General features: G+C 41.2%; 1 protein-coding gene across 1 annotated transcript in view; it reads right to left on the bottom strand.

Moving 5' to 3' along the window:
* The window catches only part of LOC131739409 (homeobox protein cut-like 2), a 103946-nt gene that overhangs the window by 27591 nt on the left and 49769 nt on the right, over window positions 1-26586 (bottom strand). The window contains exons 2-4 of the mRNA XM_059033222.1: window positions 22055-22165; window positions 20897-20944; window positions 3338-3416 (exon numbers count right to left, since the gene is read on the bottom strand). Coding sequence (XP_058889205.1) covers window positions 3338-3416; window positions 20897-20944; window positions 22055-22165 — 238 coding nt within the window. The remainder of the gene's footprint in view (window positions 1-3337; window positions 3417-20896; window positions 20945-22054; window positions 22166-26586) is intronic.

Genomic DNA, 26586 nt, shown 5'->3' with positions numbered 1-26586 from the left:
GCCTTGAAATTTCTGCCTGGGAGAGACCTTGCTGATGCAGTAGAACTACCTTGTGTCTTGTTGCTGTGCTCAGTCTTGCCATGGTGTATGACTTTTGACAGTAAACTGTCTTCAGCAACCTCACCTTGTTAGCTGAGTTTGGCTGTTCCTCACCCAGTTTTATTCCTCCTACACAGCTGTTTCTGTTTCAGTTAATGATTGTGTTTCAACCTACATATTGAATTGATGATCATTAACACCTGTTTGGTATAATTGTTTAATCATACACCTGACTATACGCCTACAAAATCCCTGACTTTGTGCAAGAGTACCTAGAAGAATTGATGCTGTTTTGAAGGCAAAGAGTGGTCACACCAAATATGGATTTGATTTAGATTTTTCTTCTGTTCACTCACTTTGCATTTAGTTAATCTATTAACATGTCTATTTTTGAAAGCATTCTTACTTTACAGCATTTTTTCACACCTGCCTAAAACTTTTGCACAGTACTGTATATATATATATATATATATATATATATATATATATATATATATATATATATATATATATATTGTATTATCATGTCTCAATCCTAAAATTCGAGGTGATGCAAATGGTAAAGTCACCTTGTGCTAGCCCTAACTGTGTGCACTAGGCAGTAAATGGTTTAACACAAATTGCAATAGATAGGAGCTGTCTGGACATCTGCTTGTTAGTTATAGTCTCAATATCAGAGCTACACCACAAGCCCAAGTAAGCCAGCTCCACAATGTAGTCACGAATTCAGCAATCACAAACTGCAAGGAGCCCTAAATTAAACCACCTTCCTACAGCAATGACATTCATTAAGCTTTTAACATGTTTTTTTTTCTCACTTCGCGCACATCTGTGCAAACAGTTTTTAAAAGGATTTATGGCTTCATTTGGTAATTACATACACCCGTGCAAACAGAGCTTAACAACACAAACTGCATTAGAGTCTGAAGATTTGTGTTGACACCAGCCATTCAAAATCAGATTAGTAATAAAAAAAAAATGTTTATTCAGGCTTTGTGCCACCTACAAATTTATCAAAGGCTTCTGTTGACTTTTTCATTGACAAAAGCACCTCAGTACATTGGCATATGGCATTCATGCTTTTGCTCTTTGAAACATTACCCGCGTAATGGAATGCCTCAATATTTATTCAGTTCCCTATGCCAATATGCCTCTATTGTTTATTCTTTGTTTGCCATTTTTAGTAACAAGGGTTTTCCTACCTTAACAGGAAATAACCAAGGCTTCAGAAAAAGCCTTCCAGCCTTTATTTTTTTAATTTAACTCTCCTGAAGTCCATACCCTGCCACCTCACGTCTCCTTTATCATTAGGCAGTTCAAACTTTTCATTTTCATCTCTGAAGGTACAACACTACAATTTCCTGATGGGTACACCTGCATTCTACGTGTCGTAAACTTTAAACCCTGACCCAACCAGTAAGCTTTGCAAACTGGATAGTGTGGGGTATAGTCAGGGATTCTGAAAGAGCAGGTGCAACTGAATGCTTTCTCTCTCCTGTTGTTTTCCTCTCCAAAGCACACAAACACACACTGCCGTCTGGAGAGTAGCGCTTAGGGCTTCTCTTGAAAGCATTCCCACCCACAGCGTGTTGTTTGTTTGTCCTCCCACGTAACTCCTCGGTTCCCTGAGTTTTCATTTGAAGTGTGAGCGCTGGATTACTGGAGACCACTGCGGTGTGCCATTGTCTTACTCCCTCCCCTTCATATATACAAGACCAGGACTGACAAAAGTGGTTCAGTTGCACTTGAAAAACACGTCTTTAAGCCAGGGCCCTCTTGAGGAAGGGTAAAACCCCTCCATTCCACTCAGATTGTCACATGCTGTGTGGGGACGGGAATTAATTGCTCTGGGCCTCTGAGACTGCACCCCAGAGACTTCCTCTAAGATAGGGGTGCTACCCTCCTGAGAAGAGGCCTAAATGAGGAATCAGAACAGACTTAGTATGAAGCTGAGTCAAGACATTCAGTGTATCACACCCTCAGTTACATAAAGTTGCAGAGACCCACATTCATGTTGAGACAAGATGAGGCGAATTGGCTCCAACTGACATTCCTCTCTAAACCCTGACAGAGTGCAAAGGTCAAAGCAGAGCTCCCTGTGGGCCCCCAACCAAGATCAGCAACTTAGCGAGAGTGTGTTTCAAACACCCTACTTTATCACTAAGTACAGCTATGGCCAAAAGTTTAGCATCACCCTATAGAATTAACCAATTTTACTTCACAAGGAAGGAAACCTGCTGAAAAATGTTACGTTAACATATTGAATTACATACCGCTTTGTAGTTTTCCATCTGCTTAAGGAAAAACTGATAAAAATTGAAAAATGTGACATTTAATCTAATATGAAATACTGCACTACTATTATGGCAGACTTTTGCGATATCATTTTGTAGTTTCTTTGATTATATGATGTTAAATAAAAAATTTAAAATATGTTCATACCGTTCTTTCTTTTTAAATTATATCTTAATCCTAAAATTGTAAGTGATGCAAAACTTTTGGCCATAGCTGTAGTTTCTATTCCCCATATGTTGTTCTAGCAGTATGGACACCCTTTCATTCAAAACACATGCAACTAAATATATATATGATTTCTTTCTTTACATAATACGCTGGAGCTCATAATGTTAGATTATTGATAAGCAGTGTGTTAAGTGTCTGCCAGCTGCTCTACCCCGTTTCTCCCCTACACTTACAGTTTAGCAATATTGACCACACATTGTTTTTTCTCCTGGCCTTTGCATTGGCCTTCGTTTAGCTGCCTCTAAGGTGGCAGAATAATCTTTAGTAATCAAAAAGCCCCCCCTCTTCAATGAACAGTAATGGCAGCATTAAGATTAATGAGCTCAGAATTTTAAGATGAATTGAGTCTGTCACCAGATTACAAATACATGAGATGGCCACTCATTCAATAAATATTGCAAAACTTCAGGACACTGCTGATACCAGTCAGGAAATGATGTTTTTCAGATTTTTAGGTTTCACACTCTCTGAAGAGAAGCATGGAAACATTAGTATCGCCTTGGTTTTTATAGGCAAAACTGATTTTTTCCAGCACATCATTAAGCATTAATGTCCTGAGCAGTGGTCATTACCGGCTAGATAACTGACAGACCGCGATGACGGTTAGGTTGAGCCGAAGGTTCATTTTCAGCTAAATTAACCTCATCTGTTGAATGCTAAATGCCCTGCTATCTAAATTTCCTCACTACAGAAACAGCATTATGACCTTTTTTTGTACTATTGCAAAAATCATAAAGGTATGGTAAAAAAAAAGGAACTAGAAGAGCATCCTTACCTGGTGCTTCAATGAACTGCTTGTAAACACCCAGAAAGGCGGCTTCAGCCTCTTTGCTTCGTTTACTAAGTGCTACCACCTAGAAGAGAAGCAGCATTGTAATCAAACTTGTATTAGATTTTCATTGCAGTGCTAATAGAACCCGTGGACTTCCTTACACCTGTAACGGAGAGGCTGGAGAAGGTGTCATTATCACCATGGTTGGCAGTATCACTGGCCTTCCTTTTACCAGGCTCCCAGTTTTCAGTTTTTTTTGCGCTTGCTTTTGTTGCATTTGATTCACCTTTTCACTGCCTCTGTCATAAACAACATACCTGTCAGTTTTTTATTTTTAAACTGACTGAAGTGACTTCAATGAAGGCTTACTACTGACAGGTGATCCCGTTACAAAAGTTTATGCTGAAGCTTGGAATCAATTTGTTTTGCTGTATCGCCTTGTACCTGTTTTTCAAAGCTCACTTCAAAAGCTCTTTCAGACAGGATCTCGGGCTGACACATCTAGGCCTACCGGATCTTTATTTATTTATTTATTTATTTTTTAAACTTAGTAGTCACCAATTGATTTTACCCCATTTTATTTCCCAATTTGAAATGTCTAATTGTATTTTTGGGCTCAGCTCACTGTTACCACCCCTGCGCTGACTCGGGAGTGGCGAAGCATGTGCCGTCAGCCGACAACTTCTTTTCACTCTGCGAGCCCGCCATGCAGCCAACCCAGAGCTACAAGGTCGGAGGACAACGCAGCTCTGGGCAGCTTACAGGCAAGCCCGCAGGCACCTGGCCAGTCTACAGGGGTCGCTGGTGCACGTTGAGCCGAGGACACCCTGGCCGACCTGCTGAGCCAACCTTAGTTTTCATTATGAGACCGGGCAATAAACAAAGCTTGCACATCCATTCGGCTCAGCAAAAAACATGCGATTGGCTGGAGTATTCTGCAGGTGTTAGAACCATTTAAAAATGAATTAGGAGACCCAAAAGAACCCAACCTATTTTCGGGGCACCTGTATGAATACATTTGGCTGGTCCTGTAATTACACACCACCCTGTCTCCATGTTTGGATATTTATGTTCCCAAGCCTCATTAAAAGGCTCTGTTTCAGTGCTCACACTGAACCTTATTGATTGCTGTAGCAATGGGTAAAGCAGTCACTGCTGCAACAGCAGTTTTCACAAAGCATTTCAACACTGTGACCCGGGGCTGTATGAATACGTTTGCATGGCACAGTGAGTACAGTATGTGTTAGTATGCACAACGGCCAGGTTGGGTTTATTCCATACTTCAAATGGAATAGCGTGTATAGAGAAATGTACATAGTGCTGTGATGACTCTGCAACCCATTGTGGAAGTGGTAATCATTGAGGAATTGTCATGGATATTTCATACCTGTCATGCTGAATCAGTCCTCGCTGCCCACGGTGGCCCCTCACCCTGCAGACTGGGTTATGGCAGACTTTCAGGGCATATTTTCTTTCTTTTTTTTTTTTTTTTTTATAAATTTAGTCGTCGCCAATTATTTTTACCTCAATTTAGCATGCCCAATTATTATCTGTATCCCCGGCTCACCGCTCGCAACCCCCCCGCCGACTCAGGAAACGGAGGCTGAAACACGAGTCCTCCGAAACGTGCTCCTTCCAAGCCGTCATTTTTCGCACTGCAGATCCACAGCAATGCTACCAGACCTATAGTGCCAGAGGACAACACAGATCTGGCGGCTCCGCTGCAGAGCCACAGGCGCCCTATCGGCCACAGGGGTCGCTGATGCGCGGTGAGCCGTGGATTCCCCTGCCGACCTAAGCCCTCCCTACCCGGACAGCGCTCAGCCAATTGTGCGCCGCCCCCTAGGAACTCTCGGTCACGGTCAGCTGTGACATAGCCTGGATTCGAACCAGCGATCTCCAGGCTATAGGGCACATCCTGCGAGGAGCGCCTTTACTGGATGCGCCACTCGGGAGCCCCACTCAGGGCATATTTTCAATGAACACAACCAGAACCGAACACTTAAGGAATAATATTTCTATACAGTAATATACAGGAAGTCTTAAGCACTCTCAAGTTGCTTGTTTCTTATTTCATAGTGTTACCATGTACTCTTCACCTTTCCAAAAAATAGGAGTACACTTAAGATTTTGTAAATCATTTCTGTTCAATTGCTGTAGGTTGCAAAAAGGAATATTTCAGACACCACATATTACCTTTTTTTTTAACTGTTATGCTGTGATAATTGATGTTAAATAAAATATCTAAATTATGTTCACATAGTTTTGTTTTTTTAATGATGTATCAATCTTAAAATTCTAGGTGATGCTAAACTTTTGGCCACAGCTGTAGATGTACAGTAATGGAGACTGCTGACAAAAACCCAACTCCAGTACTGTACACATGACTTACTTGAAGCTACTGAAATACCCACACGGGGACTGACAGAAAGCATCAAGTTAAAAGAAATATCATAAAGATCAGCTAAATCCTGTCCATCACCCAGCTGCTAAGCTGCAAAGAGTTCATGTAAACTGGGAAGGCAACAGACAGGATTGATGCGGGTGCAACAATCTGCAGAGTTCTGCCATTGCTCTTGTGTGTGTGCGTGCATGTGTGTGTGTGCGTGCGTGTGTGTGTGCGCGCGTGTGTGTGTGTTTCTTTGTTTCTTTCTGTATAGGGAATCAATTTGATTTTATTACAATTGATAAAATGCGTTCTTTGCTCCACATTTAAACACAGTTCCATTACAGGGATAGTTGGGTAATGATTTCTAACAAGTGTTATATACATTTATAAGGGTTATACTTACTGTTTCAGATATTTACTAAGAAATATCACATGATTTCAACATCCCAGTGAGAAAACAGGGAGACCCCAAGTGGCACTGTGTCTCTTTTTTTTAAAGAGATCTCACTTATTGTTTTAAAGGTTGCACACTGTTACAGACTTTCTGTTAAACATGTTCACACGTGCTATGTTCGCCTCTCATCAAAGACACTGAAATAGTTAAGCCTCTTTTGGCCCCCTTGGGCATGTACATAGTGGTACATTTTGGCGTGTCAATAATCCACAAATTGCCCTTTAATGGGGTAATATTCAAGGTTTCTCTCTCATCAGTATTGGAGAGTTCTCACTGCTCCCCTTGTCATGTTGCTTTAGCTTTGTATACTTTTCCTTTAGATTTGAATGAAGCCCATTCAAAGACCCATGGCTGTGTATCCTTATTTCCTATAATTCTCCAAACAGCGCAGAAATATTATCTCTGCAGTCAAACCATTAACCCATCTGAGATCGAGTGCAGAGATATCAATCACACCCTGTTACCTTCACATGCAATGCTTGGCATGCATATCATCTACCTTGTGCAAGATCCTCAAAGCACTTGTAGATGCATAGTGTGAATTGGATGGGGATTTTGTTTTATCTCTTGTACCATGCAAATTGGCTGAAACACCTACTATTATCTAAGAGCCTGCTATGAAGATTATGTAAATATTGTGAAAGCAGCACTGGGGACAGCCTTGACTCTTATGAGTTTCCAGAATTCTGACTACTCCAGCAGTTTTAAAAACATTCATTCTGGATTCAAAAATATTTTAGAAGATTATGGGTTTGTACAATCCACAGTTTAGATATGTGCTACTTCCCATTTTACAGCCAACTACAGTAAACAAAACATCTAACTGCTCTAGGCCTGATACACTGCATAGGCGCTCTTGTGAGAAGTCCAGATTCAGATGCTCTGTTTAGGGGAGCTTTTCAATCCAGGACGTAGGTTGTTTCCTTTAAAGTTACAAAATTAAAAACACATTTAAAAGGCCTGAATTAAAAACTCAATGGTTTTTTTGTTCTCTTTGTGTACACTAAATAGCTAAACAATATAAAGTCATGTAAACTTTCAATTACGGTGAATTAAAACAGAAAATAAAACAGTAAGAAGAGTAAAATATGTGCCGTGAGGATTTCTGCCCTGGTTTACTTTAATCTTCAAACAGTGCAGAAGTGTAGTCTTTTTTTGGAAATTGTATTACAATAAACAATACAGGTGAAGCATTACAACAAGCAGTTATTCACACACATGCGTGAGTGTGGAAGGTATCCCAGTCACTTCACTGGAACACAACAGGGAATACAATTTCAGTGAATATGTACTCCCCTTTAAAGTCCATCCTCTTGTTTTAAAGTGTGATAGTACTGTTCCTTTAAGAGGAACACGCCCCTCAGCCCTCATCCCTCTTACCTCAGATATAAATAACAAAGAAACACGCCTGCCAGTTCTGTGCCATCCGTGCGCAGAACCAAAGGCTTATTTTAGTAAAAACTCAAGCTGCTCAGATTGGCAAGCCTGCAATTATCAATTATGTAATCATCAATTACAATTATCACAACTGGTGCTTATGCAATTATCACTTGAAATCCTCATTTTTAACCTTGCCAGCTTGGCAGCATGCTGCAGGCTGTGTGTGCTGTGATGGAAGGCTCTTGTGGAATTTAAATCGCTCGGCACCCACAGGAGAGAGGGAAAGGTCACCCCCACAATCCCGGGTACCCCTGAACTGCAGACTGAGCCCCGGCTCCACTCCAGCTCCAAACAGACCCTCATGAGGAGCCAGTGCAGAAAAACAATAGACACTGATTAAGGCATCACCCCAAATGTTGACTGAGGGCTATGTTCACAAATCTTGAGTCAATTAAAGAGTCATGCACATCTGTCTGTCTGTCTGTCCATTTGTCTCTCTATAACACTCTACTGTCTGTCTGTCCATGTCTCTCTATGACATGGTGTAGAGGTTTAATCTCATAAACTATTTTATTCATATTTTATAATTTGTTTTATTATATACCACTTTAGGTTTGTATTCATCAGCTTAGGGTTAAAATGAAGCAGTACTGTATTCCTAGTTTGTGGTGTTGGGCCCTATTCCCAAACATTGGATGACTGTTCTAAAAGAGACCTCATTTTTTTTTTATTTAAACAGTCCTTTAAGTTTGGTGAATGAGGTCCATTACTTTTAGCTTCTTGTCTCTTACATGTTACTAAGAATTATAAACTACTGGTAGTTGTTAGCCAATCATTTCCAGATCATTCAGGCCAGTGAAACGATGTATAATTTGACAGTGATTGCGGTGTGGCGCTTAACTGACCTGTATTTCTTACTGGTTTTATTTTTTTAAAATAGAACAGAAAGGTCCCAATCAAATCAGAATCTTTGTAACCATCACCACAAAACACTGCACCAAATGTGCCCTCTAATCTTTATTGTATCTTTTCCTCAGTTTCTGATGGAGAGCTCCACTTTACAAAGTGAGCATTCAGCATCACACAACACAAATCAAGTCCTGTCGCTTCAAATCAGCTCGACATGTCAATCATGAAATAAAAACAGCCTGCATCATACCAGTGACTGATTTCATTAGAATCTTCAGCTAGCCCCCTTCCTCCCCACTGAAGGTGCTCAGATTGTTGTACTGTGATGTCACAAACCCCCACAATTCCATGAGACCCCCCCCCCCCCCCACACACATTTATAAATACTATATTAACACTTGATAGATGCTTAATATATTGTGTAAAATGTATAATTTCAGTAACAACATTTACAGATATGTTATAAATACTTAAATAGATAAAAACATTTTTACTGTGGTGTCCTTGGTCCTCTTGACCTTACCACACAAGATTATAGACCCTAAACGAATCACTGATCCTCTCTGGCATTTTACACATTTTTAAAGAAAGAAAAGTTCACCTCACCTGATGCACTGCTACACAGGTTTTCATTACCCTGGCATTATGCAGAGATTTTTAAATGGGCTTCTATTTAAAATATTCGAATATTAAACTGACAGTAAACCAAGGGGCATTTGTGATCATACCCTGCTGGCAGTGGCCTACTGACTTAAATCAATTCAAAATATATGTTGTCCTTTTTGTCAAGCTGTTGTTTTGTTAGTACTCCAAGCACAAACCATCAATAAACAGTAAAACAGCCTGTCAGTTTGACTGTCGTACCGTTAACAGGAGTGACACACCGACATACCTCAGAATGGGATTTTTATAGACAGACACCCTGCAAAAAAAAGCCATAAATTGCATTTGCGTGGTGCACACCGATCTCCAGCAGCAGCTTGAAGCATGCCAAGTACCAGGATCACGGCTTATCTATTGATGTATCATTAGTTTGTGATTTTCCTTCCCATTGTAAAGCGAGTGAAGGTGAGAAAGCACAGCTGCACAGGAAATGCTCACATTGATGGATGGCGTGTATACCAAGGAGTCTTTTTTCATGGCTGGTGACTTTCCAGTAAAGCAATTATCATTGCAGAATGCATAATGGCCTAATTAATTACACGTGTCAGCGTGGCCTTTGTTTCATTATAACAGGACATCATGCCAGCTTCTTACCAATTTTTAAAAGAAAACTATTGATAAATGAGTGATAAAATTTTAATTCAAGCTGCTGACTGACAGGAGTGTTCCTGCTCTGTACGTCCCATGCTAAATGCACAGGGAGGCAATAGGATTCCTTTGCATACCAGCAACACAGCAAAACGCCTAGACAGTGATATAGCACAGTGGTGTGTCGAAACTGCATTTAAGAAGTAATTGTCAGCAGGTATTAAATAAATCAAAACACACCTTTTTTTGAATGTGTTGATTTCAAAACAAGAAAGGCTGTGTGTGTGTGTTGGTGTGTGTTTCTGTGTATGTGTGTGTGTGGGGGGGGGGGGTTGTGTGTGTATGGTGTTTCTGTGTGTTTCTGTGTGTGTGTATGTGTGTTTCTGTGTGTGTGTGTGTGTGTGTGTGTTTGTGTGTGTGTGTTTCTGTGTGTGTGGTGTGTGTTTCTGTGTGTGTGTGTGTGTGTGTGTGTGTGTGTGTGTTTCTGGGTGTGTGTGTGTGTGTGTGTGTGTGTGTGTGTGTGTGTGTGTGTGTGTGTCTGTCTGTCTGTCTGTCTGTGTTTGGCCTTGGAATGAGAACTCGTCTTCATTATTCATTGAAGCTGATGTTTCCCAGCAACAAGTAAGGTACAGTATTTATTACTATCTATAATCCAAACATTGCCCTGCTGCTGTTTAGTCTATATTAATATTATTTAATCAAAATAACCAACTTAATAAAACATATTTAAATAACTCCCGAGTTAAAGCATGGATTTATATTCCTGCCTGTGCATTTAGCATTCCCACTTATTTATAGAGCGAGCGAGTTCAAATTCTCTATAAGGTCTATAGTTACCGTGAGCGAAGCTCCGCGGCTGCCCTGTATTATAGCTGGATGATTCGATTAAACATTTAAACCCGTCTGCTGCAGGCAGTCTATTTTTACATACCTTCCATCAACCCAACTCCCTGCAGTGTCTTATTAATGAGTAATAGCCTTTAAGACTCCCATTCATAGCTACGTTATTGTATTACTCCCTTTCAAGCAGCTTTCCTAATCAGGTCAATGCATCCATCACTGATGCAGTCCAGACTGGGTAGTTAATGCACTGCTCCACCAGACAGTACTCCTGGTCTTAGCATTAGGCACGTACATAAATACAAATACAAACAACATTGTCACCACTGTGTTGAAATGCTCTGGACACATGATAATGGGAGTTAATGGGGACAAGCTCTTGATAATATCACTTTGGTTATAATCAACCTCTGGTTAATATCAATCTAGTTTATCTGTCTTGCATCTGATTTCCATGTAGCTAACTAAATAAATGCACTTCTGTTCGTTCGTTAGGTCTCAGATGTGTAGTTTTCATAGAAACACATGTATTAATAATATATATTTTTATTTAAAAACTTGATACCTGGTACTATACTTGGTTAAAGAAATCTCTTCAAAACCACGCTTTCAGATTTCACTTGCTGGAGGGTGAAATTGTACCGATCCTTTCAACAGCTCCCTTCTGTCATTAACCAACCAACCCACTGAGTGACATGCTTTCAGCCAGTAACAATCTTTGACCCAGAAGATATTGCTGAGGTGAAATGACCCAGGAAGTGCAAGTGTAACAGACTTCCTGAGATAAGGCATGGAGACGGATAACTTTCTGTACCCGAATAGAGTACCCGATATTTGTAATTGTGCTGCTCGTCATGGTGATGTAAATTTGTCCAGCTCTTTCGTTGTTTTAGCAACAGCAATTGATGATTAAAGGCACAGCACTGAGTGTTAAAGGGCAATGCGTGTCTGGGTTTCAGTGCACCGGACAATTGGCAACCCTAGTGCACTCTTAACATTCAGTTTTATACCGGCCTCATGAAAAAGTCCACCTCAGGCTTGCTCAGAGATAGTCCCAAAGATAAAGCCCATGAAGGCAGAAGCAGTAATGAATGGTGACCAATAACAGGTACATCATGAGATGACTGGCAGATACAATATTATACAGAGGGTATAGAATATTTATTATATAACACAAAATAAAAGCATAATATTGGGCTGTTTAAATGCAAGTAAGTTGCTGTTATAGTAGTGAAATGTTCTGACATATACAGCTGCACAATCCTTAACTTTTGCACATACAGCTTTTTAACATTTTAAAAGTACAATGTGTTGTGCATGTTCTGTACGGCAGACTGTTCTGAATGATGAAATATTATAATGAAAAGTATTGCACTGTAATCAATGCAGTATTGGGTGCATGGTACTGCACAGTGCACTTTCACACAGGCAAAGAGGAATCCGCATCAACACCTGTGTTTGTGCTTCAGGGCCTATTTTGTTATTTGATGAATCCGCTTCTCGTCACCTTTCCAGCTCAGTCTTTTGGAATTGACATTAAAAGGCTGGACTCTGTATCTATACTTTTCTAGGTAAAGTTCTTAGAGACAGAGACCTGGAAAGGCCAATAAGAGACTCAGAAACATCAAAGAGCAAGCAGGCTTAAGAAATGATCATCCTCGTGTTGAGGAATTTAATCCCCTTGGATTTAGTCAGAACACCTTCTCCGGCGCTTGCTTGGGGAAGGGGGGAGTCGGGCAGTAACCTCTTCTGGAAAGCGAGATCAAGCTCCCATTAAGCCTCCACCTATCCCTGGCGCAACGTAAGGAAGGAGCCTCCAGCGATGCATCCTGCATTGATTTTTCTCCTTGTTGTACTGCAGAGCTGTTTAAATGTTTTAAGTAGCAAATATCAGGTGGGTGGAATGACAGCGCTGACAGAAGTCTTTGAGCGTTGTGATCTGACCTTGTTAACATTTGCACGTGTGGTAAGGCTGCCTGTAGCGCCTTAACACTGCATGTGCAATCTATTGATTTCACATATCTGCACGAGGGCTTAAAACACTGTTAAGAACCGGATGGGGGGAGTGGCCAGCAGAAGACATTTTATACTGTGGGAGGGCTGGCTGCAGTTAATACAAACTATGGAGCAGTCACAGGGATTTTTTTAAGCAAGTAGAGTCACATTTCATGGGGTGTCTATAACATGTTTGGTATATAGGGATTTTAGTAGAACAAATCCTAATTTCCTCAATGTCTAAAACTTTTAGGTATTTTTTGAGTACAGGGATAGAAATAAGACTCCCAATGCATATCATTCTCACCCATTCCAGGTTTTACTAGGAGCTTCATTAGCCACACTGTACAGGTAACAAGCTCAAGTTAAACTCGTATCAGGAATGGATCAGGAATCAGGAATGGTTCAGCTATGCACTGTATAGTTATCAGCACATATGGTAATGTAGTTAGCTGGCCTGTATGGGGTGACAAATGCCAAAAGCCATCATAAACAGTGCAAACCAGCTGAAACCCATCAGCGCTGCCCGCATTTAATATTTTCAAATACTGTATTACAGGACAAGCGGTGCTATTGAAAAGAACTGCATTGTCCATTCAGTGTCCGTAGATCTCTGACAGTCATGGTACAGTACCTGGCTATAGTTTATCCGAGCTGGGGGCCTCTTTACAGTGATCCAGAGCCGGCCTAATACTGCGTTTGGGACCTCTCTGTTAGAACTGCAAATGTACAAATTGTTCATTCAAATCATTTGCATCCGGTCCATTAAAATGTTAAAACCAAACGCTCAAGGAAAAGAACGAGTTGACATTGCCTGTATGAATCAGCGTATAAGTCAGTTATTCATTAATGTTTGCTAATGTTGTCCAAATAATATCCATAGCCAGCGCATACAGACAGTGTCCTTGGTAATCAAGTCACACATACCTCAAGGGTGGCGATTCCCGTGTCTACCACTCAAAACACTGAGGGCCCGGTTGAAGAGAGCTGCCGGTGAACTGGAGGCACTCCCAAGTAGGCTTCCATTAGCATGCAGCTTTCTACATAAATTACACAGGCAGGCAGCTGGCATGCGTGCTCAGTTTCACTCAAACGAGGGCAAGTAAGGGAACAAGAAGTCCAGTACTATACTACTGAATCAAAAAGGGAATAAGATGACGATATTCCCCTTGAATCAAAAAGGGAATAAGATGACGATCCTTCCTCTCCCTTCTCTTAGGAGGAATAGTTCACAGCACAGTCCCTTTGGGGGTCTGAATGGAGGGGCTCTGCACAGGGGCTGGGTAGCGCAATCAGAAGCACCTGAGATATGCAGCACACACTTTCATATTACACAGGTGTATGATGACTTTGCCTGGACCCAGCGGTGCTGCACTTTTAAGAGACCCTGAACACAGAGATGAAACGCTACTCCCCATCCCATTGGTCAGCACCTGCTCTCATGCCATCTCTTCAGCGCTTCAATAAACTGTGAGGCGACATTACTCTCTGTAAACAGCGCAAGCATCCGCACTGATACCTGGGGATCCAATTAAAGGGATGGTGAAGTAAAACAAGGAAGATGCATGGCTACTGCTATTACTTCGAAACAGTATATATGGGAAATTGTGCAGTAAACCAGAACTGGGGGTGTGTGTCTATTTCATAACAGCCCTACCTACGAAAGGGCAATTAAAAGAGCCCTGGATTGATTTTGAATTACTGTTTAGTGAACTGATAACCTACAGTAATACTGGATTCTACGATTACCCTGAAGAACTTCCTTCAGAACAAACCATCATAATTACATGAGCAGTTATTTGAGATACAATGAAAAAACATCAACCTGCCATAACAGTGTCAACAGAGTGCAGGGACACTGTGGGCAGTTGGGACGGCACCCACTCTGAAGGGTGTTTCAGTTGTTCTGGCAGGTCACTTGATCACATACTGCAATAAAGCCTGGTTGCCTATTCCAAATGCAATTCCTAAATCATCCCAAAATAATGTACTACTGTATGTAGGGCTCACCCTGTTGATTATTTGAATATCACCAGATGGTAATTAGTATTCTGGATGATCCACCATTGCAAGCCCCAAACTGTCAAGTCACATTATAAAGAAATAGACCCAAGCAGTTCTAGGTCTGGCATTTAGGCTGACATCCCTGGGAACAAGGTGTGTTCCTTAGGTACTAATTGGCCTACTTTAAGCTTTTACAAAGAATCGTTAGTACTGTATATTTTGAGTTTTAAGCACAACAAGTTTAACAACCTATACAATAACTACACTACTGTATGGAGCACAATACCCTTTTTATAGCTACGTGTAGTTTTTAAAGACAAAGGCAAAGATGTATTTTAAAACAGTCATCTGGTACTACAGTAAGATCTCAGTTTGCTTAACCTTGCTTTCAAGGAAGTCTGTTACTGCTTTACTTCCTTGGTAACTATTTTCTCAGCTATGATTACTTTAAGGAGTTGAATACCTGACAATCTCCTTTATTACCACTTATTCTTCATCTGTGAGGGAGCGTATACTCAGTGGTTCATTAGCTTATATATAAATACAAAAGAAGTAACTACTTTAAAGAAAACAGCAAATAACCAGGTATAAGCCCATATTCTTATTTGTGTGATATTTAAGTGATATATGGTATTCTATTCCAGCAAAACACCAAAATTAAGAATTAGAAACTAAAATTAAAAGCTTAAAATACTTAGTTCATCAAAAATGAAAGTTTTCTGCTTTATTATTTAAAGCTCCATCTTTTCGTATCGATTCTTCGATCTTTTAACGCAGATGAAAATTGAAAAACAATGTCTACGAACACAATGCAAAGAACATCACTGTGAAAAATTATAATAAAAAGCACGTCTGTTTTGTAAAACCATACAAAAAAAAATATTGCAGTAACATTTTTTTTCCTCTGCATATTTTAATTAACAGATCAATCATAACTACATATTACATTATTTTCCAAGACAAAAGACAATTAGAGTTTAAATTAAAACAATAGATTTACTTTAAAATCTGAACTTACTAGTTTTTGATTTTTAAATTAAATTAAAATGTCAGCTACCTTTAGGTATTTTTTTTGTATTGACTTGATATATAATTAATACAACTAGATTACACAGAAATGACTGTACTATACAATGCAGATTCCTTCATCCCATGGGGTATACCGCTTCTAGTGTCCCTAGTAGAATTTGTTAAATAACAGTTTTGCACTTAAACGGCAACATAAACTCTAAACAATATGAAATAACAAAGTTGTTTCTTACTAATATTAATGTACATCTCCATTTGTTTTATTCCACAGAAAATTGGCTCATCTTTGCACTAGAGCTGTACGCTGCCTGGCTACCTAATAAGGATCTCCCTATCTGATTGGATTTGGCATTGCCCTGGTGTAGGGCGTGTTCTCCTAGTATACCCTGGGTCCCTGGATTACTATGGAAGGATGAATAATGCTGTATTTGTGCCCTGATGGTGACTTTCAAGACAATAACGCACAGATACACCGTGCAAGAATTGTGTGCGAGTGGTTTGAGGAGCATGACAGAGACTGCAGGCTTCTTCCACAGCCACCCATCCCTGTTGAGCATGTCTGGGATGAACTTGAGCAACCTGTTCACTAATCCTCTGTATCAATTGTGTGAAATATTACTGACTGATTAACATCCCTCAAGACACCTTCCAGCACCTTGTGGAGTCTATGCCATGTCGTCTCAAAGCTATGACCAAGCGAAACGGTGGGCCACCCCTATATTAGGTACACGAATGGGGCCAGTCAGTGTACATATGGTGCCAGTGTGCCAATCTGTCTCTGTGGGCGCAATACATTTAGAGACAATAATCGAATCTGAAATTTATTTCCTAAAAAATAAAATGAAGCAAATCTGTGACAAGCCCAGAGCATGTTTTTTTTGTGTTTTTTCTTACAGCGCTGATGAATATTTCTGCTGGCATTAGCTTGCTGAGCAGCCACCACTGATTTCACACATGTTTATTGGCTAATTTGAGTGTGCACTTGCCAGCAGCCTTCCCAGGGCCAAGTAAGTCACAGAGCTCTCTCTCACATTCTGCTGTCTGCATCTTGATGAGTCGCACGCATACAGCACCAGTCATAGCATTCACAGCTTATCACAAGATGTTTTCTTTTTTCCATTTTGTATGTCGCTGAAAACAAAAAACAGCCTTCATATCCGTGCGTTACTCTTCCCAGGATCCTCCATGCTGCTACTTGCAATGTTTTTTGCACTTTCTATTTAGACAGCTAGCTTTGGATGGGAAGCAGCCACATTATTTGGGGTTGTTTAAGAATATCATGATGCAATATTATTCATAGGAGATGAACCCTGTTAGGTATCATAGTGTCAGGTGTTAGGTATCAGAAGTGAATGTGCCGTGTATAAGGCTGTTTCTTAATTGCCAGTGAAAGGAATTATAAGGGGCATGATAAAGTGTGCAAGGCTATTACGAGATTCTATATCTCACACTGCAACTGCAGCCACTGTTGGAATGGCTCACCCTGGAATGGCTCACACCGCACTGCAATGGAAGTCTTACTGCCACGCCTGTATGAATCCCAAAGCAGCCGCCCTGCTACTCTCTCCAGGCTTCTTCTTTTTTAAAAGGAAAAGAAGAGGCGCACCTTAGCAGTCATGAAGACAACTGGGAGACACTGGTGGTCAGAACAGAGCTGATAAAAGCATTTCAAAAGCTCAGTACGATCAACACAGCGGCTTAGAGAGTTGTGGGCAGCTAACACACTGCTAACATTTGCACAGCAGGGCAGCCAAGTGTGACATCTTGAGGCAATGGGGTTTGCACTGTCAGGATGTTAAAAATGAAACTCCACAGCAAAATGTGCTGAAACACATCAGTTCCAAGTGGCTGGACATGCAGGGTTATATATATATATATACAGTATATATACATTCCTCTGCAGACTCTGGGAGATATTATAATATTATAAACTATGGCATATCTAAAGACCATCACTGTTTAACTCCATATTAAATCCAAATGGAGTTCCCCCTGGGGTGAGGTATCGACCCACTTATTACATTACTACATAAAATAAAATTGAAATGCGATTCAGGGAAAATCAGGTTTTAAAGGGGTGGTATTAGGATCCGCCACTATTTAGATCATTAAAATAGACCCCATGGTCTAAATAAGGCTTGTCCCTGTAAATACATCAGTGTTTGTCCCTGTTTATATCGTAGCAATGCTGGTGCAGCCAGTCCTGCCCCTGCATTAAAGTGGTTTATGAAGTTCAAATTTGCGAGCGCTCCAGTTCACACGTTTGCAACCTACTTTTCGATGCCATGTCAGCTTCAGGCTTGCATGTATTTTACATATTTAATGAGACTGGTAAATTTAGACTTGACATCATATTAAATGAGTTGGAAACATAGCACTTGCTTTTTTTTTTTTTTTTTTTTTTTTTAATTTAGTCATCGCCAATGGTTTTTACCCCGGTTTTCTCCCCAATTTGGAATGCCCAATTATTATTTTAACCCCCCGGCTGAAACACGCGTCCTCCGAAACGTGTTCCTGCCAAGACGTCATTTTTCGCACAGCAGATCCACAGCGGAGCCACCAGACCTATAGTGCCGGAGGACAACACAGATCTGAATGGCTCCACTGCAGACCCGCAGGCGCCCTATCAGCCACAGGGGTCGCTGGTGCGCAGTGAACCGTGGATTCCCCTGCCGACCTAAGCCCTCTCTACCCCGGGCGGCGCTCGGCCAAATGTGCGCCGCCCCCTAGGAAACTGTCGGCAATGACATAGCCTGGATTCGAACCTGAGATCTCCAGGCTATAGGGCACATCCTGCACTCCATTTGGAGCGCCTTTAAGCATTTGCATTTTATAACATTCTGTTGCTTTCTAAGCGCAACACGATTGTATTTTTAGTTTACAGCAGCTTCCTCATTAGCAGCTTGTCGACTGGCCTGGTGAAACAGGTTTCGTGACACTCCCCCAGTCCGGGAGTATCTGCCCACCTGGCTCACACCTTTAAGATTGCTGTTGCTATAAAACCAACTTACTGAAAAAGAATCAGTTTTCAATTTTGTATGTTGCAGAAGCAACAACCAGTCAAACAAAACACCCATTAGGAGGAAAGCGATGACACAATTACAGAAACGAAAACCTTTAATTCAGATGTTTTCAAGCGTGCATCCAAACAAAACCAAATTTGCGGACAATCACTTTAATAAATGTGGGTAATTAATAGCAGCTTGCTGGCTTGCTGTCTAGTCAGCTCAGTTGTACTTTTACAGTTAATAATGAGGAGATCATTTCCCAGCTCTGGGGGTTAATGATATGAAACCGCCAAAGCTGCTAATTACATGTTACAAACTATTTATCAGACTTGCCATCTGTGCTGCTTGATGACTTTCATTGTGCACGCTAAATTACTTTCTGGATTATCTTTGTAAAGCAAGTTTCGGTAATTAGAAGGATGATCCCGTGTTTTCTTTTTTTTGGCATCGCCAAACAGAACCTGAAAAACTGGATGTCTTGTTAATTTTTGGCTGGCATGGAGCGCAGAATCAACTTTTTTGGGGGGAGGAAAAACATCTGAATAATTCAGATTATTGGAAGAAATTCTCTCAGAGCTGATCACTGACTCCAATCTTCATGTGTTACAGAAACCCCTGCAGTGCTTACAAGAAACACATTACTTTACTTTTTACAGTAGGTCATAAATCACCTGGGGAACACATCTCTCAACTTTTACTCGAGATCGTTTGCCTGGAGAAACGGTATTTCTCTGATAGCGTATCCAGATCATGCTCCCTCCTGCAACAAGCAAGTAAAAGTGATCGCAGAGATATTGCTACGGCCTGCCTACTTGTGTTGTTTACTTAAAAGTACTTTAAAAAAAAACGATAGGGAAATCATTGGCAAAAACTTCTCATATAGGTGGACACATGTGATTATGTGCACTGTTGGACGCTCCTAGTGTTGTGTTTGGGTGATGAGAATGTAAAGGGTGTCAGGAGAGGTTTACTGTAAAAGCATTCATTTGTCTTCAAATCTCATGATTGTTAAGGCGATATTCAAATTGGGAATTTCAGATAGGGTTGACAAGAGAGTCAAATCAATACAAAATGTATCAAAAAACGATAACAGATTGTTTTGATCACGAGAGGATAGGGAAGGGGGCCAACATCATTTTAGCCAAGGAGGAAAGTCTTTGTCGTCTGTGAAACTCTGGGTAGTTAATGATAAGGCTTTCAGTAGTCTTTTGAAAGGCCTCTCTCTCTCTCTCTCTCTCTCTCTCTCTCTCTCTCTCTCTCTCTCTCTCTCTCTCTTGCTCTGCAGCAAAGCTACTTTTGAGATGAGGCAGGCAGCGCGTCGCCCCTCTCCACAGGAAATCCTATTAAAATTATCTTCATTATAGCACTCACTTCATTATAAAACCCAAAACGTTTGGCTCCCAGGGACAGTGGATTAATAAGGATGGGATGTATTTTAAGCCATAAACTCTGCTTTCTGTCCTTAATCTCCTCTGCATTTCTAAAGCTAAATTAGCACCTCTTGTCAGGTCTGATGGGACCTCATTAACAAAGTTACAGAAAAGAAAGCCGTCCAGCGACAGCTGTCGACTTCATTAACCCTTCAACGTCTTGCCCAATGCACCGCACATGTTCCTGGAAGTAGGTCACTGACAGCTTTTAATCACGCTCTTGGTTAGTTGTAATTAGTGAAAGACAACAGAAAAGAAACTAGTTTTTTTTCAGAAAGTTCTAAGATGACACAGGCTGCTCTATGCTTGGCTATACCGTAGCGTGTGCGTGTGTGCCAGCTAAAGCCATCGTCAGTGTGGAAGTAACATGCTTCTCACTCCTGTTACCTTATTCACCACTGGAGACCCACATGTGGGTTTGGGAACACACGCTTGCCAGTGTACCATGTAAGGAAATCCTTTAAGATTCCTATAGTATACCTATAAACTGTGCTTGCATTTCCCAGGTCACTCCCCCTCAGCAATGAGAAAATCTCCTCAATCCTTCATCGTCTTCTTTTTTTGTAACCAACAACCATAACCAATCAGCTGCTTCCCTTGTGTAAGACCTATATAACCACGATTTATGGAATTATTTCATTAGCCAGAACCCCTTTAATGCAATGTGGATGTGGTCCAATATGAGGTCATGACACTGTGCCATTACACTTTGCAAAGCAGATTTGTCAAACTCACATAAGCACACATTTTTACAGGTGGGGGTTGTGTGCAGTAGATGGAGACACAGCTCCAGTGAATCTGTGCCCCCTCCCTCAGACAGGTGTGCCCCCCCCTCCCCCCCGCCTTACCCTGAGAGGAACCTGGGACACTCACCTGGGACTGGAAGCTCTTAAGGATGGGTGCCACCATCTCCCGAATTTCCTAAAATGAAATTCAAAGACACGTACATTAAAACATTACAGGTATCACAACCCTGCTTCCTGTTATCTCTTGCCTAATGTTCAAAATAGTAGTGGTTAGGGCTCTGGACTCTTGACCGGAGGGTCGTGGGTTCAATCCCCGGTGGGGCACTGCTGTTGTACCCTTGAGCAAGGTACTTTACCTAGATTGCTCCAGTAAAAACCCAACTGTATAAATGGGTAATTGTATGTAAAAATAATGTGATATATGTATAATGTGATATCTTGTAACAATTGTAAGTCGCTCTGGATAAGGGCGTCTGCTAAAAAAATTAAATAATAATAATAATAATAATTTTCCTATGGGTTGCAGTAACAGCAGGAAGGTGGTGTGCTCTACAGCTGTCCAGCAGGGGTGGCTGTGGGGTTAGGTCATGAGACAGTGAATGAAGCCTCAATAACAGGAACTAGACCCATGACAGCATGGAAAAGACCCTCCTGCTTTACATACATAGACAAGAAAAAGCCAGGTTGCTTTCTAGGTTGCTGCAGACCATTTAGGGGTTTTATGCCTTAATCTGTGGAAATGCCTCTTTCCAATACCTCCATACTGTATACCATATACAGTACAGCAGGGTACGGCATTTTCACCTGCCAAATAAAAAGTCAAACGATGGCCACCTTTGATCATCTCCAGAATTTGAAAGAAATGGATTCTGCCGTTTTGGAGGAATTGCGGTGTCTAGTTTAAAAAAAGATGGTTTCCAGACAGACATTTGGGAGAGGAGGTCAAAGTCAATGCAACAAATAGTCCCAGTGACACTCAACACTGTACACCAAGCATCAGTCACATAGACTGCTCTTGGGATTGCTCCCCTGGAACCTTATTTCTGCCTCATTGCTACTTTTGCTCCCAAGTGTCCATTTGGCAACTGATTACCCTTTGAACGGCTGCAAGTGGGTTCATCATTTTTGACAAATTGGTCCATTTCATTGTTACTCTGTCCTAGGAATTCAATGATGTCAGAAATAGTTAGTATTGTTAAAGGGGGTATCTGAGGGCTGCAGTTGCCTTAAGCACATCAGCCAAGGCCATGCACATTGGGTTAATCACATAAAAGAGTATACTTACCTCTGGTACATTTCTCTTGAATTCCCGGCTGAGTTCAATCAAATGCTTGTGAGAGTGCTCGCTTTCTTCTTGCCTTGCTGCCAGCTCCGAGGCCACCGAGTTGAGCTCTTTCTGCAGAAAGGAAAGAGAAACAGGCTAGAGGGCTTGCCATATGAACTGTACAGTATTCAAAAAAGCCAGATCTAATATATGAAGCCTTGAAAGAGAGAAGCGATACACTGCAAGCAGCAGCTATAAATAATTAAACGACAATAAATCCAATGCCTAAAGAAGCAAGAGGCCTTTTAGATAATCAGTATTTGAAATAATCAATAAACCTGCTTCAGCAAAGGGGTTTCTGCACAGGGTGAAAAAAAACAACGTCAGGGTCATAAATCAACATCTCACACGCTCAACATAGTTAAAAATACAAATAAATAAAAGTGGCAGAGAATATTGAAGTAGCATGGCCCAGGTGCTTTTCTGAAGTCCGTCACGGCAGGTTGACATCTATCAAACAGTGCCGAGGGGGTCTTCTAAGCATGACTTACAAAATACACTTAGCACTCATAAATCAGCTTTTTTCAGAGGAAAACGGCACTTTAATTTCAAGTTAACAGAGTTTAGAAGCAGGAAGATGCCAATAATATATACCCCAAACTGTTCCTTTGAGTACAAAGCTGTAAATCTCTTTAAGGGAGTAGGATGTTCTTTTAAATCCAGCTGTTTGTTTTTTTTTACATATATATTTTATGATACAATCTAGGTCTGAAGCTCTCCCAAGATGAAGAAGTGCTGGGCACGCGCACACACACACTCACACCCACACACGCGCACACACTGCTCCCCCTCTGTTCAAGGCCATGTGACATCTAGAAAGCCGATGCAATCGATCCACATTCCAATATCTCTCAGACAAACATGTTTTACTGTGCTTGGAAACTAGAAACAAACATATAGAACTCATTTCAGCTGCCAAATAATCTTTTTAAAAACTTTTGGAAAATAAAAGTGGAGGTAGTATCCAATATGAAACAAGATGCTACCCACAACCGAAGTACATCAGTATCATGAAAAACAACACCTGCATATGGAAGGAGGGACAGACCATTGGTTATGCAAAGACAAAAGGACAGGAAGTGTGACATACAATACATTTATAGTCTGTCCCAACAGTGGAGTGCTACCCAAATTCTAATACACTTACTACCAAAGCAGAATAACAGGGTGAAACCATTGCTTTTCACTTCACCCCCGATCATGCTGCATTGATAACTGCCAGGTTAGTGGTGTATAGTTTAGTGTATCTGGTATCGAGAGTAGTGCAGTCCTGTGGGTTACAGGTAAAGGGGTGAATTATATCTTTTTAGGAGATTCGAATTCTGATTCGAATTAGTTTAAATATATAGAAAATGCATTTCACTACATGTCTAGATATAGAGCATTTTGAAATATGTATTTTTGAGAAATATAAAGGTGTGTGTGTGTGCGCGTGCGTGTGTGTGTGTGTTGTCGACAGCTAACTCCTGTGATTAAAAGCCTGCCACTCAGCCATCAGCCTGTAATTGATGACTTTCCCCTCAAGAGGCTCCATAGACATGAGGCCAAGTTGAGGTCCACACCCAGAGCACTCCGGACCACTCTGGGGGGAGAAGAAGCTGTGCTGAGGGCAGCAGCAACAGTGGATTGATAGGCAGCTCCACACAGAAACTCATTAAGACAGGTAGGGTTTTCATACCCTCCTGAGGAGGTCCAAGACACTCACCTACCCCAGACGAGAAGAACAAATACCGTGGATCCTACTCAAAGATTTAACTCGTGAGAATGGTTTATTTAATTATGTGTTTTTATGAATAGAATACAGTTTATATTCACCTAACGACTCTAGAGTGCTGGCTTCTTTAACGAGAGTCTAGAATAATTGACGGCTAAAGTTATAATTGAATACAAAATAACAGGGATATAAAACTGTGACATAAAGGATGCTTCACTGTGGCTGTACAGCATCCATATGCACGTATCAAGTATGTGTTGCTATGTATAGGACGGTATATGTAGACAGTGTAGATTTGCATGTAAAGATACATTGAGAGGTTTAAAAGGAAAACATAAACTTAGCTGCCAGGAATGAGAAAACACTATACAATATAATGTGTACCATTGATCCTGCAGGTTTAGCTCTGTATGAACACAGGGTAATAAAACAAAGAAAATAAAATGATTATTATTTTGTTTTGTATTGCATCTAATTGCAATCAACTGCAGACGTCTGACACTGTGACAGCATCAGCAGAATTGCTGCTGAGAGCATAGAATCTTTGTCTAAAAATAATCAGACATTCTGTGCACTGCTGTTTGCTATAATGGTAATCGATACTGGAGGCTTTGAATTCCATCAATTTATAGATCCACTCTGTTCTGCCTGGTGACTGTGGACTGCACTGCCCCCCCCGCCCCCCCCCCGCCTCCTCCTCCCTATACCCTCTAACCACCTCCCTCATACTGACAACGCAATACCGGGACACTGTGTGATTAAGATAAGCTCAGATTCCTTTCATACATTCCTTATCAGGTCTAATTCTCTGCTCGGCAAGAGATTGTTCATAGCAGTTCAAGACTAGCCCGGCTTCTGAGACGCCAAATTTGAGAGGGGATTGATCGTAAATCAAATCACCAGAATCAATCGGGCCAATCACGGGGAGTCTAGTCTAGCCGGTGCATTAATACTGGCACCCGAGTCGAAAACCCAGAAGCTTTCAGGCTTTCTGGCAGGGAGGCTTCTGGGTTTAAACAGAGCCAAACAGCGTCTGGCATGTGGCCAGGTAATGCTGCTACTCACTGCTGCTGCTGCTGCTGGTCAGGTTAATAGACTTCCACTGCAACCCCCACCCCCACGCAGGAGAAGAGCAATCTTTCCCATCAAACTGCTGAGACACAAACAAGAGGAACATCTGCTTTGCTGCAGTGAAGGGCTCCCTTTCTTCCGCGTTCTGTCCAAATAAACCCAGGCACAGCAAACCAGCTCTGACAAGACAGGCCCTCGAGGCGGCTCTCACCTCGCCACGGCAACGGGGGAGCGCATCCTTCTACGGTTATTTCTATCAGCTAATTCAAGACGACTTAGCAGCATTCCTCGTTCCTTCTACTTCTGTCTTCATCCCACCCACCCCCACCCCCCCGTTTTGTGATGCCCTTAGTACACATACGCATGAAACTGCATCAGACGTAGTTCTTTCCCTTGTCAGTGTGCAGGATGGTTTTCTGTTCATCGAAAGTTTACCATAGTAAGAAGAATGTAGACATGGTAAAGCATAGGTAAGCATTGTAAAGCCCAGAGAGGCATGGTGAAGCATATTTAAAACATGGTAAACCCTGGTAAGTTATTGGTATAATCATGGGAAAGGCATGAGAAAACTGCAAAACTACCATGCAAATTTTAACCAGAGTCAACCAGAACCCTTTAACTGCACTGCCATTTTATGGCACAAATGATTCCACTAAAGACTTAAGAAATCCAGCACAATAAAGTCAGCTTTAATAAAATAAAATAAAAAAAACATAGTTTACCACTGTGTGAAAAAAAATAGATCAACACTGCTTTGTGGTAATTACCCACAGTTTCATTTTATTTTACCCCTGGCGTAAAAACGTAATAACAAAACCAAGCCCTGGGTTTAACGCTTCTGACCCCTGACCCCTGACCCAATGAAGTCTGGAACAGCGAGCCAGCAGGAAGGTCGGGCAGCAGCTTTGGTTTGATCAGCGATTTCATGAGGCAGGATCCCACTATGTATTCCCAGCCAGGACAACAAACAGCAAGGGCAACATCACAGATTGCAAACAGCAGTACAAGAGTGAAGACTCTTCTTATCTTGGTAATTGGGGAAACAGTATGTGGGGGTTCAAAAAAATGTCAGATTTTTTGGGGGTAAAGCTGCAGTCTTATATCCAGTATTGTTCTGTGTTGTCTGCTGATTACATTCCTCTATCGTTTGGCCTCCCGTGAACTCTGTCAGAAAGAAATCAGGTACAGGGGTGGAAATAAAGTTGGAAACCAGTTCCAGGTTTTATTGTGAGCTTGATTAGCCACAGTGCACAGGGTAACAAGCTCAGGTGCGTCTTATTGAAACCAGCAGTGGCTCAAACTGCTATGCAATGGGAGTCATGACAGCTCTATAGAGACCACTGGGCCTCTGAGCTTTAAAAAGACACCTGAAACAGGACATGATATACAAAGTGATTCTAAAAAATAACTGTAATAGATAACTGTAATAATTCAGACCTGTGCCAAGCTGCCCTTGGCCTTGATCACTGTCTGTCTGTCTGTCTGTCTGTCTGTCTTGGCATGGAGGCCATAATGTTAATGGAAATTCTCAAGAGCACTCTGTGATGCAATACCTAAATAAGTAACCTAGATTTTAATCTTTTAAAATCACATTTTGAAGCATAAAGAGAAATGCAATTCACCACAAGTGTATAAACAGTACATCATTTGCATTGTTACAGACTGTATTGCTAAATGCTATGTGACAAAGTATTAATCACCCCAATTA

Source organism: Acipenser ruthenus, chromosome 11 (genome assembly GCF_902713425.1).
Source record: "Acipenser ruthenus chromosome 11, fAciRut3.2 maternal haplotype, whole genome shotgun sequence".
NCBI lineage: Eukaryota > Metazoa > Chordata > Actinopteri > Acipenseriformes > Acipenseridae > Acipenser > Acipenser ruthenus.
Note: the sequence above shows the minus strand (reverse complement) of the source record. Positions and strands in the feature narration are given on the sequence as shown.